The sequence below is a fragment of the Gossypium hirsutum genome, chromosome A12 (genome assembly GCF_007990345.1).
Source record: "Gossypium hirsutum isolate 1008001.06 chromosome A12, Gossypium_hirsutum_v2.1, whole genome shotgun sequence".
NCBI lineage: Eukaryota > Viridiplantae > Streptophyta > Magnoliopsida > Malvales > Malvaceae > Gossypium > Gossypium hirsutum.
The window spans coordinates 7,241,994-7,265,420 of record NC_053435.1 but is presented as its reverse complement, the minus strand read 5'-3'; the positions used below and the strand labels follow the sequence as shown (position 1 = coordinate 7,265,420).

Here is a 23,427-nt window from a genome sequence, read left to right as displayed (position 1 = left end):
GTTTGTAGGGCTGAAGCTTCCAATAGACCAGGTCTCCCACTTGAAAGGCTTGGTCACTCTTTTTCTTGTTAGCAAAATGTTTCGTCCTTTTTGAGCACGTTTGAGATCGAACTGTAAAAGTTTTCTTGTAGCCTCTTAGTGTTGAAGGCTTCGATCTACATATTCCACACTAGATGAGCCAACCAAGTATGAAAGATGCTAAGGGAGAGGTTGGTCGTACAAAGCCTCATAAGTAGTCATTTGAATGGCCAAGTGGAGGGTAGTATTGTACCACCACTTAGCCAATGGAAGCCAACAAGTCCAGTTCCCTTGGCTGATCCCCAGTTATGCATCTAAGGTAGCTTTCAAGGCACTTACTCAAAACTTCAGTCTGCCCATCAGTTTGGGGATAGTAGGTTGTTAACAGGTGTAGCTTGGTCCCCAGCTTGGTGAAGAGTTCCTACCAAAACAAACTTTTAAATACCTTGATTCTATCAGAAACAATAAAGTCAGGCAAGCCATAGAGTTTGAAGATGTTATCCAGGTAAGCCTAAGCCATCGTCAAAGCAGAATAAGGATGAGCAAGGGCCACAAAGTGACCACACTTTGTTAGCCTATCTATCACCCCACAAATGGTATCCTTCCCCCTTGAAGTTGGAAGCTTCCATACTCATATCCAAAATATAAATTGTTTATAAACTCAATTTAAACTATCAATTAAACAAATTAAGCTAAACTTTCTTACTATTGTTTTCGACGAACAAATTAAGCAAAACTTTCTTGCTATTGTTTTAGATTATGTAAATGATTAAAATAATGATCGATTGATTCGTTAATCGTTAACTAAGCTAATAATAAACCTATATCGATTATATTGTTTGTCACTCTTAGCTAGAAATTTCCACTCGGTCTCATCCTAGACTAAAATATACCACCTAAGTTCTTTTCTCGGTCTTACTATTCAGCACAATTATATTGAACTATCTAATGATAAACTCTCCTTTCAATCTCGTTTATCTAAATTTTCCACTAAAGACAACAATTCTAGCGTATTACTTATTTCGACATAAAAGAATAACCAAACAATCAATCATAGACGTTAACTTAGTTTAACAATCAATTCATTAATTAACCAACAAGCAATATTAACACATAATAAAGCTTAACACCCAAATAGACATTTCATCGAATAGTTGATATGCACAATATAAAGGTAAAAAGTAAGAAATGCTCATTTAGATGTAGAACCAATAGCATCTAAAAGCTTAATCCATCTTCATTTACAAAAAAATCTCTAGCAAGAAAAAGAAATAAAACAACAAAAGTAAAATCTTTTCTAAAAAAAAAAAGGAAAACCTAATCTAAAAAATGAAAAGAAAAGAAAAGAAAACCTTACCTAACCTTAACACTATGAAAACTTAAAAGAGAAAATGTTTAGCCAACAAAATCTGAATTCAAAGGCTTATAAAGTGGTATTTATAGTCTACTAACATTTAACCTAACATTAACCATTATGCCCTTAAATGAAAACAAAGACTTAAGCTTGTTTGGACATAAAATTGCCCCTGCAATGTTATCACCCGTTAGGCAACGGTATTGCAATACCATGATAGTCTTGAATTGAAGGGTCATGGGGTGTCTTGGTATTGCAATACCACTAGAAATGGCCTCACTTCTCTTCATTTCAACCCCAAACTTTGATATCGAGATACCCCTTGTAGGTGATGTTTTCTTCAAGTTCGACCCATTATTGACCCCTTATACCACTCAATTATATTGTTAGGTTCCCCATAGCACAATTGACCAATTTGGGTCTCAAAAGAGCATAAAACTCACAAAAAAATTTATTAACAATAAAAACTAAAAGTCGACAAAAGTAAATAAAAGACACCTAAATTGCTTGAGAATAAGCTCTTTAAGTGTAATGGAAAGTCTAATTTAATATATTAAATTACGACAGATCAAGAGGTGAGGTCACCCTCACAATCTTCATTCTATTTTTTAAAGATCTGACCAATTAAAAAAGTTAGCTTTTTAAGGTTTTATTTTATTAATTTTAATTATAAAATTATTTTCTATGAATTCAAAATGGAATAGTTTTTGGATTCAAATGAATTTATGACCGTATTTTAATTAACTAGATTTTTCATAGGTTTTGATTTTGTAAGATTTATTTAATTTTCAAAAATTAAAAAAAATTGAAGTTAAATGTGTTATTTACAAAATTAATATTCGAGTTTTAGTCCGAACTCAAGTTAGAGTTGGATCTAAGCAAGTTTTAATGTTTTCAAATTTGAATCATTTCGAATTTATATCATTTCAGGCTTACATATAAAAATATTAAAACTCAACATTATTTAAACTTGACATCAAACTAAACTCAAAATAATTTAAATTCAAACTGAAATGCATTTTGATCTGATCATTACTCTTAAGATTATTTATATATAAGTCGTTCAATTGAATCAATGATTGTAGTATCAATATAATAATTCATTTGGTTGAGGAATGTATAATTGATCAATACTCTTAAAATTACTTACACACCATGATGTCATTACATTCATGCATTCACTGATTTAATTGAACTAATGATTGTACAATTAATTGTATAATTCATTCAATTAGGTTCATACTCAGGAAATGTGTATGCACATAATGTCAGTAGAATGGTACATAAACGATTCAATTGGATCATTAAATATACGATTAATTATATAATTCATTAAATTATATTTATACATAGTTAAACTCAATTAGATAAAAGATTATATAATTAATATTTAATTCATTCAATTACGGCAAATGCACATAATGTCATTACACTAGCATAGAAACAATTCAATTGGATCATTAAATGTATGACTAAATATAATTCATCGGATTATGTTTGTATAATTAATGATTGTATGATTAATAGTAGAGGTGGCAATCGATGGGTTTGGGTGGGTTCAAATCGGGTTATTTCGGGTTTGGATCTTTTCAAGTTTAGGTTATTTTGACTTCGATCTTGAGTTTGAGTTTATTTTACATTCCGTATAATTATATATTTACGTAATTTAAATGTTTGCATCCAATTAATGTTTCAAAGCTAGACTGGACCGACTAGTCATATTAATTGGACCGACAATCGTCGGTACATCGATCCAGAACAAGGCAAAAAAAATATTTAATTGACTGCAAATCGATACGAATTGACTAAACCGGATTTTATAATTTTTAATGATTGTTTTATTTTTATGAATTTCAATAATGCGTAATAATTGTTGAATCGGAACCAGTTACCTAACTAATTCGAGTATTAGTTTAGTTCCAAAAACATTGATGTCCATATAAATTATTAGTTTATTATTAAGTAAATTTTCATCATAATGAAATATTTTAATTATATTGTCATTAAAATTAAAAATTTTAATTGTTACTTATTATCATAAAATTTATATAAAATTATTTTATCATATAAAATCAAGTGTTAAATAATTTTATTGTAAAAATATAACATATTATAAATTAATTATGTTAATTGAACTTGATGTTTGGAAAAAAAAAAACTAATAATTGTGTTATGAAAAACAAACAATTTAAAAGAAAGGAAGAAAAGAAAAGAAAAGTCATTATATATATTTGATGGTTAGGTCTACTTGATATTCTTAACATGGTTGTTGTACTCGATAAAGTTTTAATGTGACCGGTGAAAAAGTTAAAATTTTTTTAAGGGATATAATTAAATTATATATTTTTATGATAGTAAAAATATAATTTTATTGTTTTAATAATTTTTTAATTTTTAATAATAATAAAATATAATTTTATCATTATTAATTTAAAATTTTATAAATTATAAAAAATTTAAATGAGAATTTCTTACCGAATGAATGACTTCAAACACAGATAAAAACAAAGATTTATTCAAAATAGCTTCCATCAACATTTGATTACCACGTATCATCGAGGGTAAAGAAAATCTCAACAGTAATCCACGCGTCACCACGAAGTGGGGGGAAGGTGACAAAAGTAAAAAAGGAGGGATGGACTTTTTGTGCTCCCTATATCTAACTTTCCTTATCGGAGGCTCACTGCCATCCCACGTGTCCTACCCCCAAACCGAGACTCCCTTCAACACCTACTTAAATCCTTGTATATAAAACAGCCTAAAGAAGCACCCGTCAAAAGGCCATTCGTATTTGACTCACGAGACCACTGCAAAAATAAAGAGGCCTAGCTGTTTAACTCACAAGACAACCACCAGCTTTTGTTCTAAAGGAGAATTAATGCAGACAAGTAGTAGAGGACAGGAGGAACCTCCCTAAAGAAGTTTAAGTTCAAGGGAGCTTGGTAAGGACAGTAATGGTCAGCTTTCTGGGAAGGATTTACAGTACAACCTGGCGTTGTTGATGTCAGTGCCTCTCTTGGCTTGGCGGCTTAGTGTTCTTCAGACCATATTATTTACTTTGAGGTTTGTCTTGTCCCAAAACCCCACATACTTCATTTTCTATCTCTTTCTTCCCATTTCTTTCTTGGTTATTTTCGTGCTTTAAGTAAAGCTCATGCATGTTTGGATTCTTTTCCTGGCTAAGACAGGTAACAAGAGAATTTCTATTAAACGAGTTTTTATGCTATCATCTTAGAAAAAAAAAACAAGAAGCCAAGTCTAGATGCACCAAGTAAAAAAAAAATGTAATCTTATTTGCTAATCTTACAGTTTCCAATAATCCAACCTTTTAGCTGTCGCTGTATCATTTGTAAGTTGTAAATTAATGGATAACATACAGGCAGTCAGCCACCAAGGTCACAAGTATAAAAAACCCATTGTCCTTTGAGGCTTTGACCAATTGACTTGTAAGGGGTATTTAATTGTCAAAATTTCCATTTCTAACTTGCTCGAGAACAATCGACCTATGGATTGATTCAGTCGGTGTTATGGGCGACTTTCTGGAATTCTCCCACTCACACTTGCTTTATCTTTTCCTTTTATCTTCATATATGGGAAGGAATCTAGTGACGAATCTTGTGGAAACTAGGGTTGTCTTTTAGGAACTTTATTCTGCATACAAGCCATGAATGATTAATTTAATACTTTGCTTGCCTCGTTATCCAATCAAACTGTGACACCATTGCGGCCAAAAGTGCACAATCAAGCCACACTTCGGACTAAGATTAAATTAATGAAAGCCTTGTTTGTATGTTTTGAATGTCATGATTAGTGGGGAAAACGCAAGTACTTGCTTCAATATTGGACCATCTTCCACTTTTATACCTAATTCGTGAATCGTTTACTCAAATTTCCCTTTAAATAATGATCAATATGGTCATATACACTATAAAGGTAGTTATCGGGGGGCCCCCTCTTTCCTTTAGGAGAATGAGTTGATAAAAATTGGAGACGAGACAATTGAGCACTATTCTCATGATAGAGAAATATAAAAGCAGGTAAGACTCTGGACCACGTCCAGGGACCAGTGCCAGTATGATTTCCGATCATTAGCGTATAAAATAAGCGCATAAGCTTCTGGTTCTGCATATTTGTTTATAGGTTGTGAATAGAGATCGGGAATTAGGAACTGAACTCATCACATGATGGATCATCAGAGTGGTGATGGGATATGGAAGCTGACATTATTTAGAAATGTTTTTCAGGTTTTGAAAGAATTCACCCATGGAAAACAACAAAAGGTGAGCAAAACTGGGCTTAAGGAGGCTCTTTCAGATATTCTACTTGGTATGGCTGCAGGTTTGAAGCGAGATCCTATTGTGATCCTCCGTATGGATGGAGAAGATCTGTTGGAATTCATCAATGGTCCAAGTTATGAAGCGGAGATGGTGTCTATATTTTCACAGATAGGGTGTGAAGATGCATCGTTGCGTGATTGTATTACTAAGGCTTTGGAGAAACTTACAGTTGATCAAGGAATGCCCCCTTCGTCAGATTCTTGGGTATTTGGCTTTTTACACCTTTCGTTTCAGTCAGTAATATTAGGAGAATGTGACTATGGTCTTCCTTTTGCTTGTGTAGGTTATGAGGAACATAGTGGAACCAGCTTTGGAATCATGGGATGACAAACCTGTCTCTCAAGAAACCTTCTTGGAAGAATCAAAGAAAGTAGCTAAGCGTGTCGCTCAAAATCTCAATGAGGAGCCTGTGATTGTTGCTCATAGTGAAAACACCTTTGATGGAAGTGGCATTAAAAGACTACTATCCAACAAGTTTGAATTAGACAAGGTATAACATACATATACATGCTTTGGTATTATCTTGTCTTACCCTAGTTTTCCCTGTGTGCATATATTTATGTCGGATTTTACATTTCTCTTGTGCCACCATTACTGAACCAAGTCTTTGATTTTCGCAATACAGTTGCTGAATGTAGGTTTAGAAAATGTGCCAAAGGATCGCAATGGAAAAATATCAAAGGAGTATTTACGTGTGGTGCTAGATGTAGTGGCTCCATCAGTTGGATTACCTCAAATCGGTGCTGTTGAACAGGTATTGGTATTGCAACCACACATCTCGATCGCCTGCATCTTCACATTCATCAATACATAACAAAAAGCTTGCAAACTGCAACACTCAGCACTGGTTTCCCGAGGGTTGCTAGATTGGCATGCCCTAAAACACCTTTATTTTTTTTTTCACTCCACTAACTAAAACTCTTTTGAAATTCACCAGATGGACAAGGTCGTTGCTGATGTTCTCAACAGGATAGACGCGGATGATTGGAAGATGATTAAAGAAGATGAGTTCAAGAAACTATTGGCAGAGATCATGGAGAGCATCATGCTGCAGTTGGAGGGCAATCCCATCTCGGTTTCTTCGAATTCTGTTGTTCATGAGCCCCTTCCATCATCCTTATCGCTTTTACAGGCATCAACCTAGTTGCCTATTATCACATATCAGGCGTCATGAAATAAAAGAAAGGTTCAATAAATTCTGGTTTAATTATACATTTACCTACTAGCTTAAAGTCATTTGTTGTGCAGTTTACTGGGTTGTGCTAATGAAATATGTTACTCTTAACATAACTGAACCTAATGCATGTTTTATCAGCTAACAGACATTATTTGGAGCATTGACATTCTTTTCATACAGGTACAGCCCTAGAAATTTTCCATGATGATCACACCAATTACCAATATATAGAGAACATCCAATTTTATTCAATTTGCTACTCTGATTTAATCCTTTGGAGATAAATATATTCAGTCTCCCATGAGAATAATAATACACTCCACCTAGTAGGCGGTAGCCTCCATCAGTGATTCAGCGTCTCACAATTTCCAAAACTTTCCCATTAAGTTGACTTGTACTACTTCTAGGTCCCCAACAACAAAGTGCAGGAGCGGCTAACTTCATAATGTCATGCTTTTCATCTTCCCAAACAAGGCCTTCTTTCGGTAAGCCCTTGGTGAAGCCATAATAAATTATGCAAGCTAAACAAGGTCCTACCCAAAAGACCCAATGGCCATCCCATAACGAACCACCTCGCAGTAAGGCTGGCCCTAAACACCTCGCAGGATTAAGCCCCACGCCGGCATAACCAGCCCTCCCAGTTACACTAATGGACACAAAAACTGCTAGTGCCATCGCCCCTGCCACCACTGCACAAACCATAGCTAACCCTAGTTCTTTGCTTCTTCTCTTGTCAAATGCTATTGTTACACCAACAAAAAGCACCACAAATGTACAACAAAATTCCAACATCAATGCCGTCCCAGAGCTAACCCCAGAGGTTGGCCCCTTTCCATCAATGGTACAACCTCCCAAGGAATACTTTTTTGCTGCGTCATGGCTCATCACACTGCTGAGTATGAGAAAACCTGTTATCGAGCCTACACATTGGGCCAAGATATAGATGGAAGCTCGTGCTAGAGATATGATGCCCTTGAGGGCAGCAATGAAGTAAAAACTGGGCTCATGTGTCCACCTGAAAGAGGAACTGTCACCATGAGAAACAGAAAGGCAATAATAAATACTGCAAATGGGACAAGAAGCTTGGGGTTAGACTCGTTCGAGTCCAAGCAGGCGACAATGGATGTTGTTAATGTGAACATTAGTGAAGCAGTCGCCACCAACTCTGTGAGTGCTGCCTTCCACATCTAAAACAAACGAATGGGGAGGGAAGCATTAGAGCCCTTTTCTTCTGAAAATTGAATCAAGCAGAAGAAATCATTTGTGGATGAAGATCATTACCTCTGGTGAGGAAAACTCACGGGCACCAATGCAACCAAACAACGTTGCTTTTACCGATTTAGATTCCTTTGGGAGCCTTGTCTCGTGATTTTCAGCTGAACTTGTTGTTGGAAGATTATGATCAGATCCGCGAGAGAGAATGGAATCCATGTCATGAAAAATATCCAAGACTATTTACAAGAAATAATGCTTACCGGATGAAGAAACCATTAATGGTTAATCCATTATATATAATATGGAGAAAGAATACGACCAAAGATTGTCACACTGTGACTGCCATGGCTTTTATGTTAAACGGCCAAGTCCCATAATATTACAAGCGATAGTTGCAATTCAGAAACGAAACATTAGCAATCCATTCCATAGTTGCCAGTTACAAGAAGACGAAATCTGATCTGGTTTCTGGCAAAGACCAAATGCAAAACACCAAAGAAACTAACAATGGAAGTATATCTTGTGTAATATGCTTTAGGCAAATTTTGTTGGAGGTGCAGAAGTAAACCCACCACGATCCAAAAAACCTTTTTATCCGATAAGAATATCCATTTTAGATCAACTAAGATGCTTACTCTAGGTTTATTAAAAAATGAAGCATCCTTAACTTATATAGCAGTCGATGCTTAATCTTGGCGTTTTACACTTTACGCCTCTCATCTATACTTTGAAATTGTCAATTTTATTATTTCACTAAACAGTAATCAACTCCAGATAATAATCCAATCCCCCTTAAAATAGTTACCTAGGAATTTTATATTACAGAAAACATAGAGAAATCCTACCAAACAAAATATTTCAAAGAGAAGGCATAGGAATAAACCCGAGGGTGGTAAAGTATTTCATTCAGTTTGCAGCTTGCACTTTTCATAGATTGCATATTTGTCAACTCGCACTTTTTCCGAGTTCCCACCACTCTTTCTTGACCATCTTGCAACAAATTCTAATGTTGTTTTTTCATGCAACTTTTTCAAAAATTGCATGCTCCAATACTGCTAAGTTATATCTGTGAAAAGTTTCAACAATAGGACTGATTTTAATAGGAAGATCATCAAAACCTTCATCTTCATCTTTATCTTCAACTTTAGTCATCTTCTCAACCTATTTTGACTTGCACACTTGATTAAGGGAATTCTAGTTCACATGTCTCTGTCTTTTGTGCCAACTATATGATTTATCCATTGAACTTGTATAAGCTCTTGAAACCTCAAAGTTTCAATCCAGCGTAAAACTTTTATTATTCATTGAGACTGTGACCACTTCCTATGCTAATGAATCAAATATAGTGCAACATTTATATTTGAAAACAACTATGTATTTCTTCTCCATCAATTAACCAATGCTAAGAAGATTATGATCTATTTCATGAACTAAAAGCACATCTGTAATTACTTTCGTACATGTTGGAGTGTTGATCAACACATCCCGTTTTTCACTTAGCTTTTAAGAGTTTGCCATTACCAATCCTCACCTTAAGATCGTATCTTTTTTCAATCTTCTTGAAGATGCTTTCATATGAGGTCATGTGGTTGGTGCATCCACTGTGGATCAACCAGCCTTTCGCGGCTTTGTTTTTTATGCAAAACTTGTGGCTGTGAACACTTGCTCCTCTTAAATGTGATCTCCCTCAATTGCCTGAGCCTGCACATTCTATTGAGGAGTTCATCCTTTGTTCTTGCATACCTTCTCCATGTGGCCAAATTATTTACAGCTTCTACATTGAAAATCTGGTCTGAACCAATATTACCTTTTCGAGAGATTTGTCTTTTTGCAGTAAGAGCTTGGTGGGCTTACTTCCTTGCCACCATCTCTCCATCTATCCTCTTTCTTCTCTATCCAACCTTTCTTACCCTTATGTTTCTGTGGGTTTGCATCATCAATACTCAGGGCTCGCAGTGTTTCTTCTTCTACTCGCTCTCAATGCCTTGATGCTCTTCTTTGCTCTTGAGCATACAAATCATTTATTAACTCTGAAAAAAAGATCGTCGAGAGATCCTTTGAGTATTTGAGTGAGGAAATCATCGATTCATACCTCTCAGGAAATGTTGTTATGGCCTTCTCAACGACCCTGCTATCTGCGAACTTTTCCCCAAGTAACCTGATGTTATTTACTACCACCATAATCCTGTCTATGTATTGCTTCACTGTTTCAGCCTCATATTCAAATTCTTAAAATCTCTTTTGAGATTAATAAGTTGTTATTGTTTGGTCTCATCAGAACCTTAAAACTCCTTCTTTAGCTTATTCCAAACTTCTTTGGGAATCTCACAAGCCATAATGCGTATGAATATGACATCCTGTATATAGGACATTGCCTTGTATCTTTTAGCTTGCTCTTCACTATGATGTTTAATTTGAGCGACTGAAGCATTGTCCCCCAATGTGCTAGCTTAACATCAGTATTCACAACCTCCCGCACAAGTAATAAACTTGTAGGTAGGTCTTTATCATAACAACCCATATATAATATTTTTCTCCATTAAAACAAATGGTGAAGGTGGTGAGAAACGGACGGAAGCCATGTATAACTCAAAAAGAACAGTAATGGCCTATAAGAAGATAGGTCTAATACCACTTGTTGGAATTTTGATACTAAAAAAGAAAGAATTGCAGAGAAGAAACGATAAATTTAGCAACAAAATTATCTACTAAGGTTTTTATTATTTTTCACTTATATATTTTGAACAATATAACAAGGGTATTTATAACAAGAAAAAACTCCTAAATATGGAAAGAAATAACAAAGATTTTATACTAATAAATGTCAAATATATTATGCTAATAAATGTTAAATATATTATGCTAATAAATGCTAAATATATTATACTAATAAATACTAAATATTCTAGAAAGAAAATATATTTTGTAAACATAACTTGCAAGCAAGCTCTTCAAATCTAGTTCGTATTCTTAGTTCGCCAAAGTTATGAGCTCGCCACTTTCGTGAGTCCGCCAATATTAGAGGATTTGCCAACTTTGCATGGTGCATGAACGGTTATCTCGCAACAATATATCATCTAGTTGAAATCCAAATTTGCAGTACTTTAAGCAAATTGAACCTTCCTTTTTGCACTTATCTAAGAGAAAATAATTTGATATTGAAGTTTTCGTTTTCCCATGAAAAACAAGATTGTTAGAGGTAGAAATTGTAGCTTGATTATTAACGAACACTTTTTTGGATCCTTTCCGCTTTAGATTCAAAAACATAAAAACTTTTCTTAACCACAAAGCTTGATTGACAGCAGTACTAGTTGTAATAAATTCAGCTTCTGCTATAGATTGTGCCACCGAATTTTACTTTTTGCAGTACTAGGAGAACACATTTGAACCAAACTTGAAACAATAACCTGAAGTGCTTTTCAAATCATCAAGACCTTCACAATCATTATCTGAATAGCCTTGCAAAACATAATCTTGATTTGCGCAAAACCTGATTCCATAATCTAGTGTCCCTTTCACATATCTAAGGACTCTTTTAGCAGTTGTAAGATGTGTTTCAATTGTACAATTTATAAATCTAAATAATAGACTTACAGAATGTAAGATACTAGGTCTTGTATACATCAAACAACCAACTAAACTTTTGTAAAAGGTTTGATCGATTTTTTCAACTTCATCTTCTTTGCTTAGCTTCTCCTTTTGACACATTGGAGACTAAGAGAAAAAATATAAAAATATTTGTGGATAAAGTCACATTTTTATTAAACTGAAGTGTTGCTTAAATACATGAAAAAAAATAACAACTACATCCTAGAATCAAGCAACTACCAAATTTCATAATTAACAAACTCCTAAAATCAGCAACAATAATGAAATGATTTAAAAAATGAGAAAATTTTGTTTTAATAAAATCTCTAAAGCACAGCTTCAACAATAACTTATTGTCACTTTAAACTTTTAGTCTTTTGGGATTAGGTCAAAAAAATTTAAATACCAAATGAACATAAATTACTAAGTTTAGATATCTCGATGTAATTAGAAATAAAATAAAATGAAATCAAACCAAAAGGCTAACTCTAGTTTATAAGGCAATTTTCAACATAAAACAAATGCAATAAAACTGCCAGTGCCATCACCCCTGCCATCACTGCACAAACCATAATTCTTTGCTTCTTCTTTTGTCAAATGCTATTGTTACGCTAACAAAAAAAACCACAAATATACAACAAAATTCCAACATCAATGTCATCCTAAAGCTAACCCCCAAAGGTTGGCTTTGTTTCCATTAATGGTACAACCTCCCAAGGAATACTTTTTTGCTGCATGTTGGCTCATCACACTGCTGAGTATGAGAAAACAGAAGAGCTCTTCAAGAAAGCACCATCAATTTCCCTTAAAACCAAAAAGCTCTTCAAGAAAGGACCATAAGTTTCCCTTAAAACCACAAAACTCTTCAAGAAAAAATCTCAAAACTTTTTATCAAATTCCCTTAAAACCAAAAATCTCTTCAAAAAAGGACCATCAATTTCCCTTAAAACCACAAAACTCTTCAAGGAAGGACCTCAAAACTTTTTATCAATTTCCCTTAAAACCAAAAAGTTCTTGAGGACCATCAATTTCCCTTAAAACTAAAACACTCTTCAAGAAAGGACCTCAAAACTTTTTATCAATTTCCCTTAAAACCAAAAACCTTTCTTGACCTTTTCTTCTGAAAATTGAATCAACCAGACTAAACCATTTGAGGTTGAAGATCATTACCTTTGGTGAGGTAAACTCTCGGGCACAAATGCAACCAAACAATGTTGCTTTTACAGATTTAGATTTCTTTGGGATCCTTGTCTCGTGATTTTCAACTGAACTTGTTGCTGAAAGATTCGTGAGAAAGAATAGAATCCATGCCTTGAAAAATATTTATGAGACTATTTACAAGAAATAATGCTTCGTGCATGAAGAAACCATTAATGGTTAATCTATTATATATATAAATATAGAGAAAGAATATGGCCAACGATTGTCACACTATGAGTGCCATGGCTTTTATAATAAACAGCCAAGTCCCATAATATTACGAGTGACAGTTCCAATTCAGAAATGAGCCATCAACAATCCATTCCATAGTTATTCGATGTTGATAATGCAAAGTAGGTAGTCCCATGTTCATTGAGAAAATGTTTATAAAGGTATTTAAATATAGTCTTGCCTCTTATTTTATTGAGTAAATTAAGGCTTAAGGCTTAACATGCGCGCTACCGCTATCGCTTAGCCTGTGTTAACATGTAATGTATATGCTTCTTTTTGAATAAAATTTATGTTGCTTTTATCAAAGTTTTTTTTTTGTTTTTCAAGATATTCTTTCATAAATTCTCTGCTATTTTTGGAAATTAATTGTTATTTTATCATTTTGTCCCTTCAAAAAATAGTATAAATAGCAGATCATTTTTTTCATTTTTCCACTACAAGAAGCAAACAACAATCTCTTCTCTACCTTTCTTAGCTCGCTTGTTTTCTGTTCAAAAAACTTTTCCAGTCAAATTTTCGACCAAGTTTTCAGCTTTAATTTCCAATGTACTTTTCCGAATACTTTTGAGAAGAGCAATACTAATTGTGTTTCACATTTGGGGGCGGCGTTCACTACACGATTACACCGATCAAGACAGATTTGCTTCTAAAACAATAATTTTCTGCAACACAATAATTATTTTATTTATTTAAGCTCAATTTATTTATTTGTCAGTACTAAGAATTTCATTTTGCAGAGAATTTCATTTTGCAGTATTACATTTCCAATATTTCGTAGTTGCCAGTCCACCAAGAGAAAATGTTTGCTCAAATTTGGCATTCACCACAGACTGTAATTCTAGTGTCCTTAGTACACCTGTAACACATTGAGCCAATATATAAATGGCGGTACATTAAAGGGAAATAACTCCGGTAAGTGAGGTCGCAAGGCTGATAACAAGATTGATGTGGCCACCGGAAATGGGAAACGTCGCTAGGAGGAGAACTGTGATAGTGACAGCAATAAGAAATGACATTATAAGGTGGGGCGTTTTTGTTTATGTCTCGTGGGAGGAGACAACTGCAAAGACCAGCACTGTTGTCCCACGGAGCTCTGGTAGAGATGCTCTCCAAACCTGACAATTCGGTAGCATTATAGGATTGGACCAGTAATACCCTTTAAGAAAATTAAAGAGAAAAAAGAAGTCCAGAAACCTCAAAAGAGAAAAGCTCCTCAAGACAAAATCTTGTTCAAGGTAATGGGACTTCGCTTCTCCTCGTCATCCTCCACCCTGCAAATTTATTTGAAGAAAAGACAATTTCAAGTTCAATATAGTCCAAAGATTATTAAAGAATATGTGAGGCTTGCCTTGGTGTAACACGCTGAAAATTTCTATAGTAAGATATTATCCTTAATATAGTAAAATAAGGAAATAAAGTGACAAGAAGAGAAAAAATTGAGTTATGTCACTGGGAAGTATATTATGACATATTGATTCAAGAAAGGACTAAATTATAAAAGTGAAAAAAGTTTTGTGGCCCAAGAGTAAATACTCAAAATTTGAGGAATTAAAGTGTAAATATGAAAAGTTGAAGGACTAATAGTGCAAATAGTTTAAGGGTGGAATGATCTAGAAACCAAGGAAAATTGATGAATTAGGACTAAATTGAATAGGTGAAGAATTATGAGGGACTAAATTGCAATTTTACCAAATTAAGTGATGACTCAAGAATGGAATTTTAAAAGATCAATAAGGGCAAAATGGTCAATTGGAAGAGAGAGAAATCTAGAGACAATGATGATGTTGGAGATATTTTAGATAAATTAAATAAATAAATATTAGTTTATTAATACTTTAAATTGATTTTTAAATGATATTTTATTATTTTATTATTATTTTATTTAGTATATATAAGGAAAGAAAGATGAAGAATCATCATCTTTTCTTTCCCATGCAAATCAAAGTGAGAGAGGAAGAAGAAAAAAAAAGTTTTCTTTCTTTACAATTTAGTCCTTCCACCAAAAATTCATTAATTTCACCTAAAAATTGAAAAAATTTCCATAGCCATCAAGAGAGAAAGATAGCAAGGAGATGATGGGGAGCAAGAATATCAAGTTGGATTCAAGAAATAGAAGCTGGAGGAGAGAGAAAAATCAAGTTAAAGATTGAAGTCAATAAGAAAAGGTAAGAACATCAAGATTTCAATATATTTTTAAGTTTAATATTGTTGAAAAAACATGGAATTGATGTTGATTTAGAGTTTTCTTATATATGGTCTTATGTTCTTGTCATGTTAGTGAAGAGAAAATAAGAGAAAGTAATGAAAAATAGTGTAGAGAAAGAAAATAAGGGTGTTATAAACATGGTAAATAATACCTTGCACTAAAACAGTTTTGGACAGCAACAATAGTCTAAATTTGAAAAATCACCAAAAATTATGAGAATAGAATTAGAGGTTAAATAAAATATGAAATTAAAGCCTATTGAGTCTTTCTTATAAAAGAAACGGTGTAAGAAATAAAATTGTAAATTATGAGATATAGTAAATTTTGTGAGATAAGGTCAGAATGATTTCGGGTTCCTCTGTTCTAACTTTGGAAAATCATAAAAAAAATGGATAAAAATAATTAGGGGCTTAAATTTATATGATTAGAATTATGAATGAGTCTATTTTCAAGAGAAATAAATGGGAACATCATTTGAATTCTGTACAATGAGATAATTAATTTTTAGTGAATAAGGGTCGGCATTGTCAGACATCAGAATGAGGGTGACTTTAAAGAATAAACTATACTTATTGGCTAAACCAAAAATTCTGAAAATTTTATGGTAAGAATATACATAAGTCTAGTTTCATGGAAAATTAGAGGATCTTAATTTCGAGTTCTGTAGCTCAAGATATAAATAATTTAGTGACTATGACGCAAATGGACAGTTTTAAATATACATATAAGTAAATAGTGAAATTATTGATATTGTTATTTGTAGCATGTTATATAAATTAAGGATGTGGAATGGAGAGGAGGAGGAGGAAAATATGTATGAATACTCATCTAGCATGGTTAATTTGCAGGTTTTAGGCTCAGGGACTAAATTGAATAAAAATAAAACTTTGTGGGTAATTTGTAAAAATGTTAGAAACGACTAATTTGCATGAAATATCGATATAATGAATTACCTGATTTATGTTTATGAAGAAATGGCAAGAGAATGATATTTATCATGACATGTAAATAGGTGATTATCTTTGATACGTTGATACAAGGAAATTAATTAAATTGAGACGAGTAATAAATTCAAGTACAACATATCGAGAAAAATAAATATGTTAAGGGACAATATGTTTGATTTTAATTGGTTTCAAATATAAACGTTAGATAAAATGAAATATCTGATAAATAAATCGGTAACTCCAGTAATGTTCTGTAACTCTATTCCAGTGACGGATTCGGGTTAGGGGCGTTACACTTGCCGTGGCAACAAAGGACCAGACTCTGGTTCCAGTATAGGCATTTTCTTTGTCTTCAATAACACCAACAGTTCCAGTAACCTTTGGTTTAAAGCAATCTTGCTCTAGTTTTTGCTATGTATCTATCCTGATTAAAAGCTATCTTGCTCCAGTTTGCCTTGTGTCTATCCTGATTAAAAGCAATCTTGTTCCAGTTTTTGCTATGTATCTATCCTGATTAATAGCTATCTTGCTCCAGTTTTTGCCTTGTGTCTATCCTGATTAAAAGTTATCTTGCTTCAGTTTTTTCTATGTATCTATCCTCTCTATTTATAATTAATGTAACTACAACCGGCGCTATTTGCTCTACGATATCTGAACTTGCTTTATTCCAGTTTCCAAAAAAGTGAAGTTTCCTTTTTCATGTTTATTTTAATTTTGAAAACAAAAATTAATTATTATTTGTACCTGAATTTTTAAGTTTATTTGTGATTTTACATATGTGCCATGTGTAACGTAATGTGATGATATTATATTTCTAATAATTTTTTTATTATATCAAAACAATTAACTATGAATTAGATCAATCGTTCAAAGCATCATCCAATCATTAATTTTAAAAAAAAATTCAAATTATATATTTAAAATATTCTAATTAATATGTAGATTTTTTGTATTTAAATTTCAATAAAAATATTTATTTAATAAATAATCATTCATATGGAACAAGTTTTTAAGACTACTTTAATTATTTACTTATGTTAAATGAATTATTTCTTTACATAAAAAAAAAAAAACTATTTCTCCTCAAAGTTAGCAGCAGCATGTTTGGGTCTTAAAATTAAGTTGTTCTTACAAACAATCTTAAAAGTAGACTCAATCTGCAACAAGCAAACATATAAATACGAACTTTGACTTAGCATGAATAAAATGTGATACTGTTTTAATAAATTAATTTTTCATACAAGACAGAAAAGCCAACACTACATCGGACCGTTCATGCATTTTAATTCTATCATAATAAATTTTAAAATAGATTTCGTTGATTTTATTTTCTAGAAAAATTCTTGACGTAGTGATATTATAAAATTTAAATTACAAAATTAACCCCAACCCACTTGTTATAACATTATCAATATTTTGAAAAAATAAATTAGATAATTATTGTAAATAGGAATATCATATATTTATAAAAAAAAAATGTAAGAGACTTTCGGTGTTTAAGTTGGTAGCAGATATTAAGTTGTAACAAATGAATCCCTTCCATCATCTTAATACAATTATAGCATGAACTTCAGGATATCATTACATGTCATACTTTGACATGCAATCCATCAGATCCCTTCTGTTTTGGATACAGAATAGATGACCCACTCGAAAAATGAAAGAGTTTAAGTAAAATATAATTCTAGAAAATGGATTTAAACAAAAAAAATTTAAGACTTATTTAGAAAACGGGCCAAATCTTAGGTAAGATTTTTTTGGTCCGGCCCGAATACGCAAAAAAAAAGAGCTGTTGTTTTTTCTTATTGTTTTTTACTTTTTTTTTATTATTTTCTTGTTATTGTTTGGATATTGTATAACTCCTTACTTTTGTTACTATTTTAAAGACATTTGCTTGTTATATTGCACTTATTTTAGTGTTATTTAAGTATATATATATTTATTTTCAATTTTTTGGGAAATATTTATTTTAATATTTTTAGTATTTTTGATATATTATACATTTTTTAAAAAATTATATAATAAATAATATAAAAAAATAATACAGGCGGGCTGGACCGAGCCCGGATTTTAATATTTTTATTTGGGTTAGGCCCGAGCAAAATATTAAACCCATTTTTTGTGCCAAACCCGAACCTAACAAAAAGGCCTAAAATTTTAGTTGGGCCCGGCCCGGCCCGTCCCATCAACACCATCATGTTTGTGTCAAATAACAAGTTCAAAAAGTCTGAGGTTGTAAACCATTCACACTTCCGGAGAAAACGACATGTTCATTTATAGTTGGATCAGCTTAGTTTGATACGTAAGCATCCGAAACTGATTAAGTATCCATGTTCTTACATCATTTAAAGATTACTTATTTATGCCACCCTTGTTTCAGGCATTCAATTATGCAACAGCTGACTTGGAATGAGCTTTGTATAGAGGGCAAATGCTACACAAGCAACGACAGGTCCAGCCCAAAAAACCCAGTGTCCGTTCCAAAGGTGGCCGCCTCTAATTAAAGCCGGACCCAAACATCTTGCAGGGTTCATCCCAACCCCTGCATATCCCTTGGTGGAAGTTACAGTAGTTGAGATAAATACGATAAGGCCCACCACAACACCAATGATAGAGCAAACCACCACTCGACCCAAGTGCTTGGCTTGACGTTTATCAAAAGCAATCCATATGGAAGCAAAAAGAAATACAAAGGTGCAAATAATCTCCAGCCATAGGGCCTGGCTCGTCTCGAGTCCGATCACAAGTGGCCCATTTGCACTTGGCACAACAATAGTGAGGGTGCACCCACCAAGAGAAAATGTTTGCTCAATTTTGGTGTTCACCACAGACTGTAATGCCAGTGCCCCTAGTACGCCCCCAACACATTGAGCCAATATATAAATGGCGGCACGTGAAAGGGAGATAACTCCGGTGAGTGACGCAGCAAGGCTGATAACAGGATTGATGTGGCCACCGGAAATGGGAAACGTGGCTAGGAGGAGAACTGTGATAGTGACAGCAATAAGAAATGACATTATAAGGTGGGGCGTTTTTGTTTGTGTCTCGTAGGAGGAGATGACTATGGTATCCATTGCGAAGACCAACACTGCTGTCCCAAGGAGCTCTGCCAGAGATGCTCTCCAAACCTGACAATTCAGTAGCATTATAGGATTGGACTAGTAATGCCTTTAAGAAAATTAAGGAGAAAAAGGAAAAAGTCCAGAAACCTCCAAAGAGAAAAGCTCTTCAAGACATAAAATCTTGTTCAAGGTAGTGGGACTTTGCTTCTTCTCATCCTCAACCCTGCAAATTTATTTTAAGAAAAGACAATTTCAAGTTCAATATAGTCCAAAGATTATTAAAGAATATGTGAGGCTTGCCTTGGCGTGGCAACAAAGGGCCGGACTCTAGTTCCAGTATAGGCATTTTCCTCGTCTTCAATAACACCAACAGTTCCAGTTCCAGCCATCTTTGGTTTAAAGCTATCTTGCTCCAGTTTTGCCTTGTATCTATCCTCTCTATATATAATCAATGTAACAAAAAAAAGTGCATGAAATCTTTAACTTAATTATGTAACATAGCTTTATCTTGAACTACTTAATCGGCGCTATTATCCTGCTGCTTATTTAGTATGCGATATCTGAGCTTGATTTATGCCTTTTCAACCATAAAGATGTAGGCGTTTAAGATGCTCAACCTATAAACTGCTATTTATTGACCCTGGAGGCCAATGAGAGCAATTACCGCAAGTATCTTGAGATGCAACTTGCAAGAATTAATGGCATCACGATCAAGAATAGACACTCCATATCGAGAGCTGGACCAGTTTTCAATTGGCCTCATAAATTGGGAGAGTCCAATTAATGTGAACTTGCCACACATTTGGTTGATACATATTAGCTGGTCAATCTTTATCTAGCAATATAATTAGGCAGTAGGCAGTGTTATTAAATTCCCAACTATATATGATAATGAAAAAGCAAAAGTATATTTGCAGCAGTGGACTGTGTATAAGATTGGGTTGTGGTTGCATTCAAAGTGATCAGTGGTTGGGATGCAAGCATTCTCAACTGTGCGTAGTTGCAACGTCTTCAATGCTCAGTTTTAGGGTTTTGGTAATAAGTGTTGTCCGAAAGGTGGTTAAAGCTAGTCGTTATATATTTTCATCATTTTCAACATATAAATGAGTACCAGAAAATCCTTGAATTCAGAGTACAACAAGATGGAGTTTAGACTGAAAACCTCTAATGTCTAGGAATTTCATTTTATTAAATGTAAGGAATAATAGCTGTTGAGTAAAAGATGCTGAGAATGACAAGTTACAGCCATGGATGGATTGTATTTCTTCTTATTTAAATAAACAGCAAGAAAGCTCATTGAATTTCAGAATCAACATTTCATTGCAAATTTCATCCATCCACCTGATAAACTCAAACAACACCTTTGCTTTTCACTAAACCATATTTAAATTTCACTCACCAATCAAAACTTACCATATAATGTGTGGCAAGTTCTCTCTTTTTTTTTTTTGGAAAATTTATACTTTATTTTTGAAAATTATAAAAATACTTTTTAAATTTATAATTATACAAAAATTTAAAATTTCATAAAATTCTAATCAGGTTTTCATCGGATTTTTCCGATTAAAAATTTCATATCAAAGCCAACAACCTTGTGAAAGACTAGATCGTTTGTTCACATTTTCATGTTCTGTCAGCAATAAAGACCGCCATTTTCTAATTGGTTAAACCAATTAGAGTTCTCACGTCCAGCTTGCAAGTTAGTATAGAATAAATGTACTAAGGCCCCTAATGATACTCTAAAAACTTTTTTTTAATTTACAAAACAATTTTTTTTAGTCAACATTGAAGAACAAAACAATATAGTGGAAATGATTCTAAAATCGGGCCAGTGAACAAATTATAGTTCTTGATTTGATTCGATTTTTTCGTTTAGTTTAATTTAATAAATTATAAAAAAAATAAAAATATATTTTAAAAAAATAGAGAGAATCAGTTCAATTAGTGATTTAATAAGTCTAAAGGAAAAAAAAATTCACTTGATCGTTACAATGATTTTTGACACAATACCTAGAACTAGGCATAACCTTTCCTCAATCCATAAATAGGAGGATAATGGATTTTAATGCACTCGAACTCACATACTCCTGTATTAGCAACAATACAGATATTAATCGAATTAAAACTCAATCAACAAAAAGATTGTTATACATATTTCATAAAAGAGACATCCTGCAATAATTAAATATAAGAGAATGAACTACAAATTTTTACTTATAATTAGTTTACGAGTATGCATGCAATCAATAAATATATGTATGGAATCCCCCCCCCCCAAAAAAAATCAAGGTCTGCATAGAAAAATTACAAGTTAAATGTTGTCTGTTTTGACGAATACATAAAGGTATATAGAGATATATAATTTCAGTTGGTAAATTAAATATTCTCATAAATATTTTTTTTCTTAAAAACAATATTTTAATCCAAATTTCATTTTTCTCGAAAAAAGAGGGCGAATATCTAAATTTTATTGTAAACATCATATGAAGATGAAGTTTGATTGTCCAGACATAAAATGGAAGAGAGGACAGTAATTAGTATCAACGAGTTATGATTAGAATGTTTTAGACTTTTATGAATTTTAAAAGGGTTAAACTAATATTTTAACTATAATTTAGTGTTTACATTAATGAAAATTAATTGATGACAAAACATTACAATCCGATAATACGAGTGACCATATTATAATTTTTGATAGTTGAGTTTTAAAGTGATGAAATGTATAACTCACTTTTTTCTGTCAATTTCTGACAATTATAAACGTAGGAAAGGATGGTATAAATTTGAGATTGATATTTCTTTCTAATAATTTAATATTTTTTTAGTATTTTCATTCTAAATTTTAGCATATAATGCTGGATTAATTTTTTCCTAAAATTAAAATATTAAATAATTTTTTAAAAGAAAATATACAAATGATTCATATATTCCTTTCTCCGATAAGTATGGATTTGGCATTTCAATTTTAATTAAACCTATAAGAAATCTTGGCAAAATCTTGTTCGTAATTTAAGTAGGGTCTCACTTGGCGAAAGGAACCTTCTATATATTGATTATAATGGTGTCTGATTTCAACTCGAAATGTTAGGGTATGTGTGGAGCAAATTTTGTGGTTGGACTTGCAGTACCACAACATGGTTAAAGTTTACTAAAGTCCCACAATGATATCAAAAAAGTTTATTTTAGTCCTTTACTATTAAAATGAGTATTTCAGCTTTATTATATTTGAAAATTTAATATTTTAGTCTTTACACATTAACTTTATCGTTAATGGAATTATATGGTTTAATGGTGACTGGCGTGGCATTAAATCAATTTAAAAAAATTATTAATCTTGAAAATAAATAGAATGATGTGACTTAATGGTGGTAACATGGACCAAACTACAAATAATTTAAACACAACAACTATATAACTATATGCAAAAATGAACTTAAAAAAAAAACATACGGAGTAAACATCAAAATTAGTTTTTAACCTCAACTCATTCTACAAAATTATTGTTTAGCTTTTTAATTTAATTTAATATTTGATTTAATGTCACGTAAGCCACTTTTAAGTCATGTGATTCCATTAATAGCAAAGTTAACGTGGAAGACTAAAATATTAAAATTTTAAACGTGTAGGGAGTAAAATGTTTCTTTTAATTGTAGAGGGAATAAAAAAATGATATGGTACATGAGCTTCTTTCAAACCTTAATCGCCACAAAATTGGTTTTTTTAACGTTAGTCTCATTATAGGTTCTTATCATATTTGCTCTTTTTTTATACAATGCCTAGAACTACCCATAACCCCTCCCCAACCCTTAAATAAAAGGATAAAACACTTCAGCGCACTCAAACCCACATCATCGTACACTGGTAATAATGCCAATGCCAATCGAGTTAAGACTTAATCGGCAAATTAATTTTTAGTTTGTAGTTTTTGACATATTACTTGTATTTATTCCACCTTGAAATGTAACAAAATTATATACCTAGACTAGGCTACATGTACGTGTATGGAGCCTCTTCACAAGATAAGAGGATAACAACACGAGAATCTTGTCTTGATCAAAGACTATAAAGATTAAGAAGAAAAGAATCTTATTA

General features: G+C 32.7%; 2 protein-coding genes and 2 pseudogenes across 3 annotated transcripts; 1 reads left to right on the top strand and 3 right to left on the bottom strand.

Annotated features, from left to right (window-relative positions):
* The first annotated feature begins 4,137 nt into the window (after nucleotides 1-4,137).
* On the top strand, nucleotides 4,138-7,028 carry LOC107927843 (uncharacterized). 2 transcript variants are annotated; one of them, XM_016858978.2, is made up of 5 exons: nucleotides 4,138-4,435; nucleotides 5,617-5,913; nucleotides 5,993-6,199; nucleotides 6,335-6,463; nucleotides 6,647-7,028. In XM_016858978.2, exons 2-5 carry the CDS (start codon nucleotides 5,701-5,703, stop codon nucleotides 6,851-6,853), a joined length of 756 nt encoding a protein of 251 aa, XP_016714467.1. In that variant the 5' UTR covers nucleotides 4,138-4,435; nucleotides 5,617-5,700; the 3' UTR covers nucleotides 6,854-7,028. The 2 variants fall into 2 exon arrangements, with proteins under 2 accessions (XP_016714467.1, XP_016714461.1); XM_016858972.2 differs by lacking the exon at nucleotides 4,138-4,435 and having other exon boundaries at nucleotides 5,480-5,913.
* A 72-nt stretch (nucleotides 7,029-7,100) lies between these two features.
* On the bottom strand, nucleotides 7,101-8,699 carry LOC107927860 (aquaporin TIP1-2-like; annotated as a pseudogene).
* Nucleotides 8,700-13,863: 5,164 nt separating this feature from the next.
* LOC107920714 (probable aquaporin PIP2-7) lies at nucleotides 13,864-18,541 on the bottom strand (annotated as a pseudogene).
* On the bottom strand, nucleotides 18,524-19,749 carry LOC107927831 (aquaporin-like). The gene is made up of 3 exons (NM_001327278.1): nucleotides 19,636-19,749; nucleotides 19,483-19,558; nucleotides 18,524-19,401 (listed from the first exon to the last, which is right to left on the bottom strand). The coding sequence occupies exons 1-3, from the start codon at nucleotides 19,722-19,724 to the stop codon at nucleotides 18,658-18,660; spliced, it is 909 nt and encodes a 302-aa protein (NP_001314207.1). The 5' UTR covers nucleotides 19,725-19,749; the 3' UTR covers nucleotides 18,524-18,657.
* Nucleotides 19,750-23,427: the final 3,678 nt, after the last annotated feature.

What these genes read in the sequence shown, in the direction of transcription:
- LOC107927843 (XM_016858972.2), top strand. Translation starts at nt 5,554, where the DNA reads ATGATGGATCATCAGAGTGGTGATGGGATATGGAAGCTGACATTATTT. An exon ending in CCCCTTCGTCAGATTCTTGG is followed by an intron (nt 5,914 to 5,992) that starts GTATTTGGCTTT and finishes TTGCTTGTGTAG; the next exon opens with GTTATGAGGAACATAGTGGA. An exon ending in AAATCGGTGCTGTTGAACAG is followed by an intron (nt 6,464 to 6,646) that starts GTATTGGTATTG and finishes GAAATTCACCAG; the next exon opens with ATGGACAAGGTCGTTGCTGA.
- LOC107927831 (NM_001327278.1), bottom strand. Translation starts at nt 19,724, where the DNA reads ATGGCTGGAACTGGAACTGTTGGTGTTATTGAAGACGAGGAAAATGCC. An exon ending in CCCTTTGTTGCCACGCCAAG is followed by an intron (nt 19,559 to 19,635) that starts GCAAGCCTCACA and finishes ATAAATTTGCAG; the next exon opens with GGTTGAGGATGAGAAGAAGC. An exon ending in AAGAGCTTTTCTCTTTGGAG is followed by an intron (nt 19,402 to 19,482) that starts GTTTCTGGACTT and finishes CTGAATTGTCAG; the next exon opens with GTTTGGAGAGCATCTCTGGC.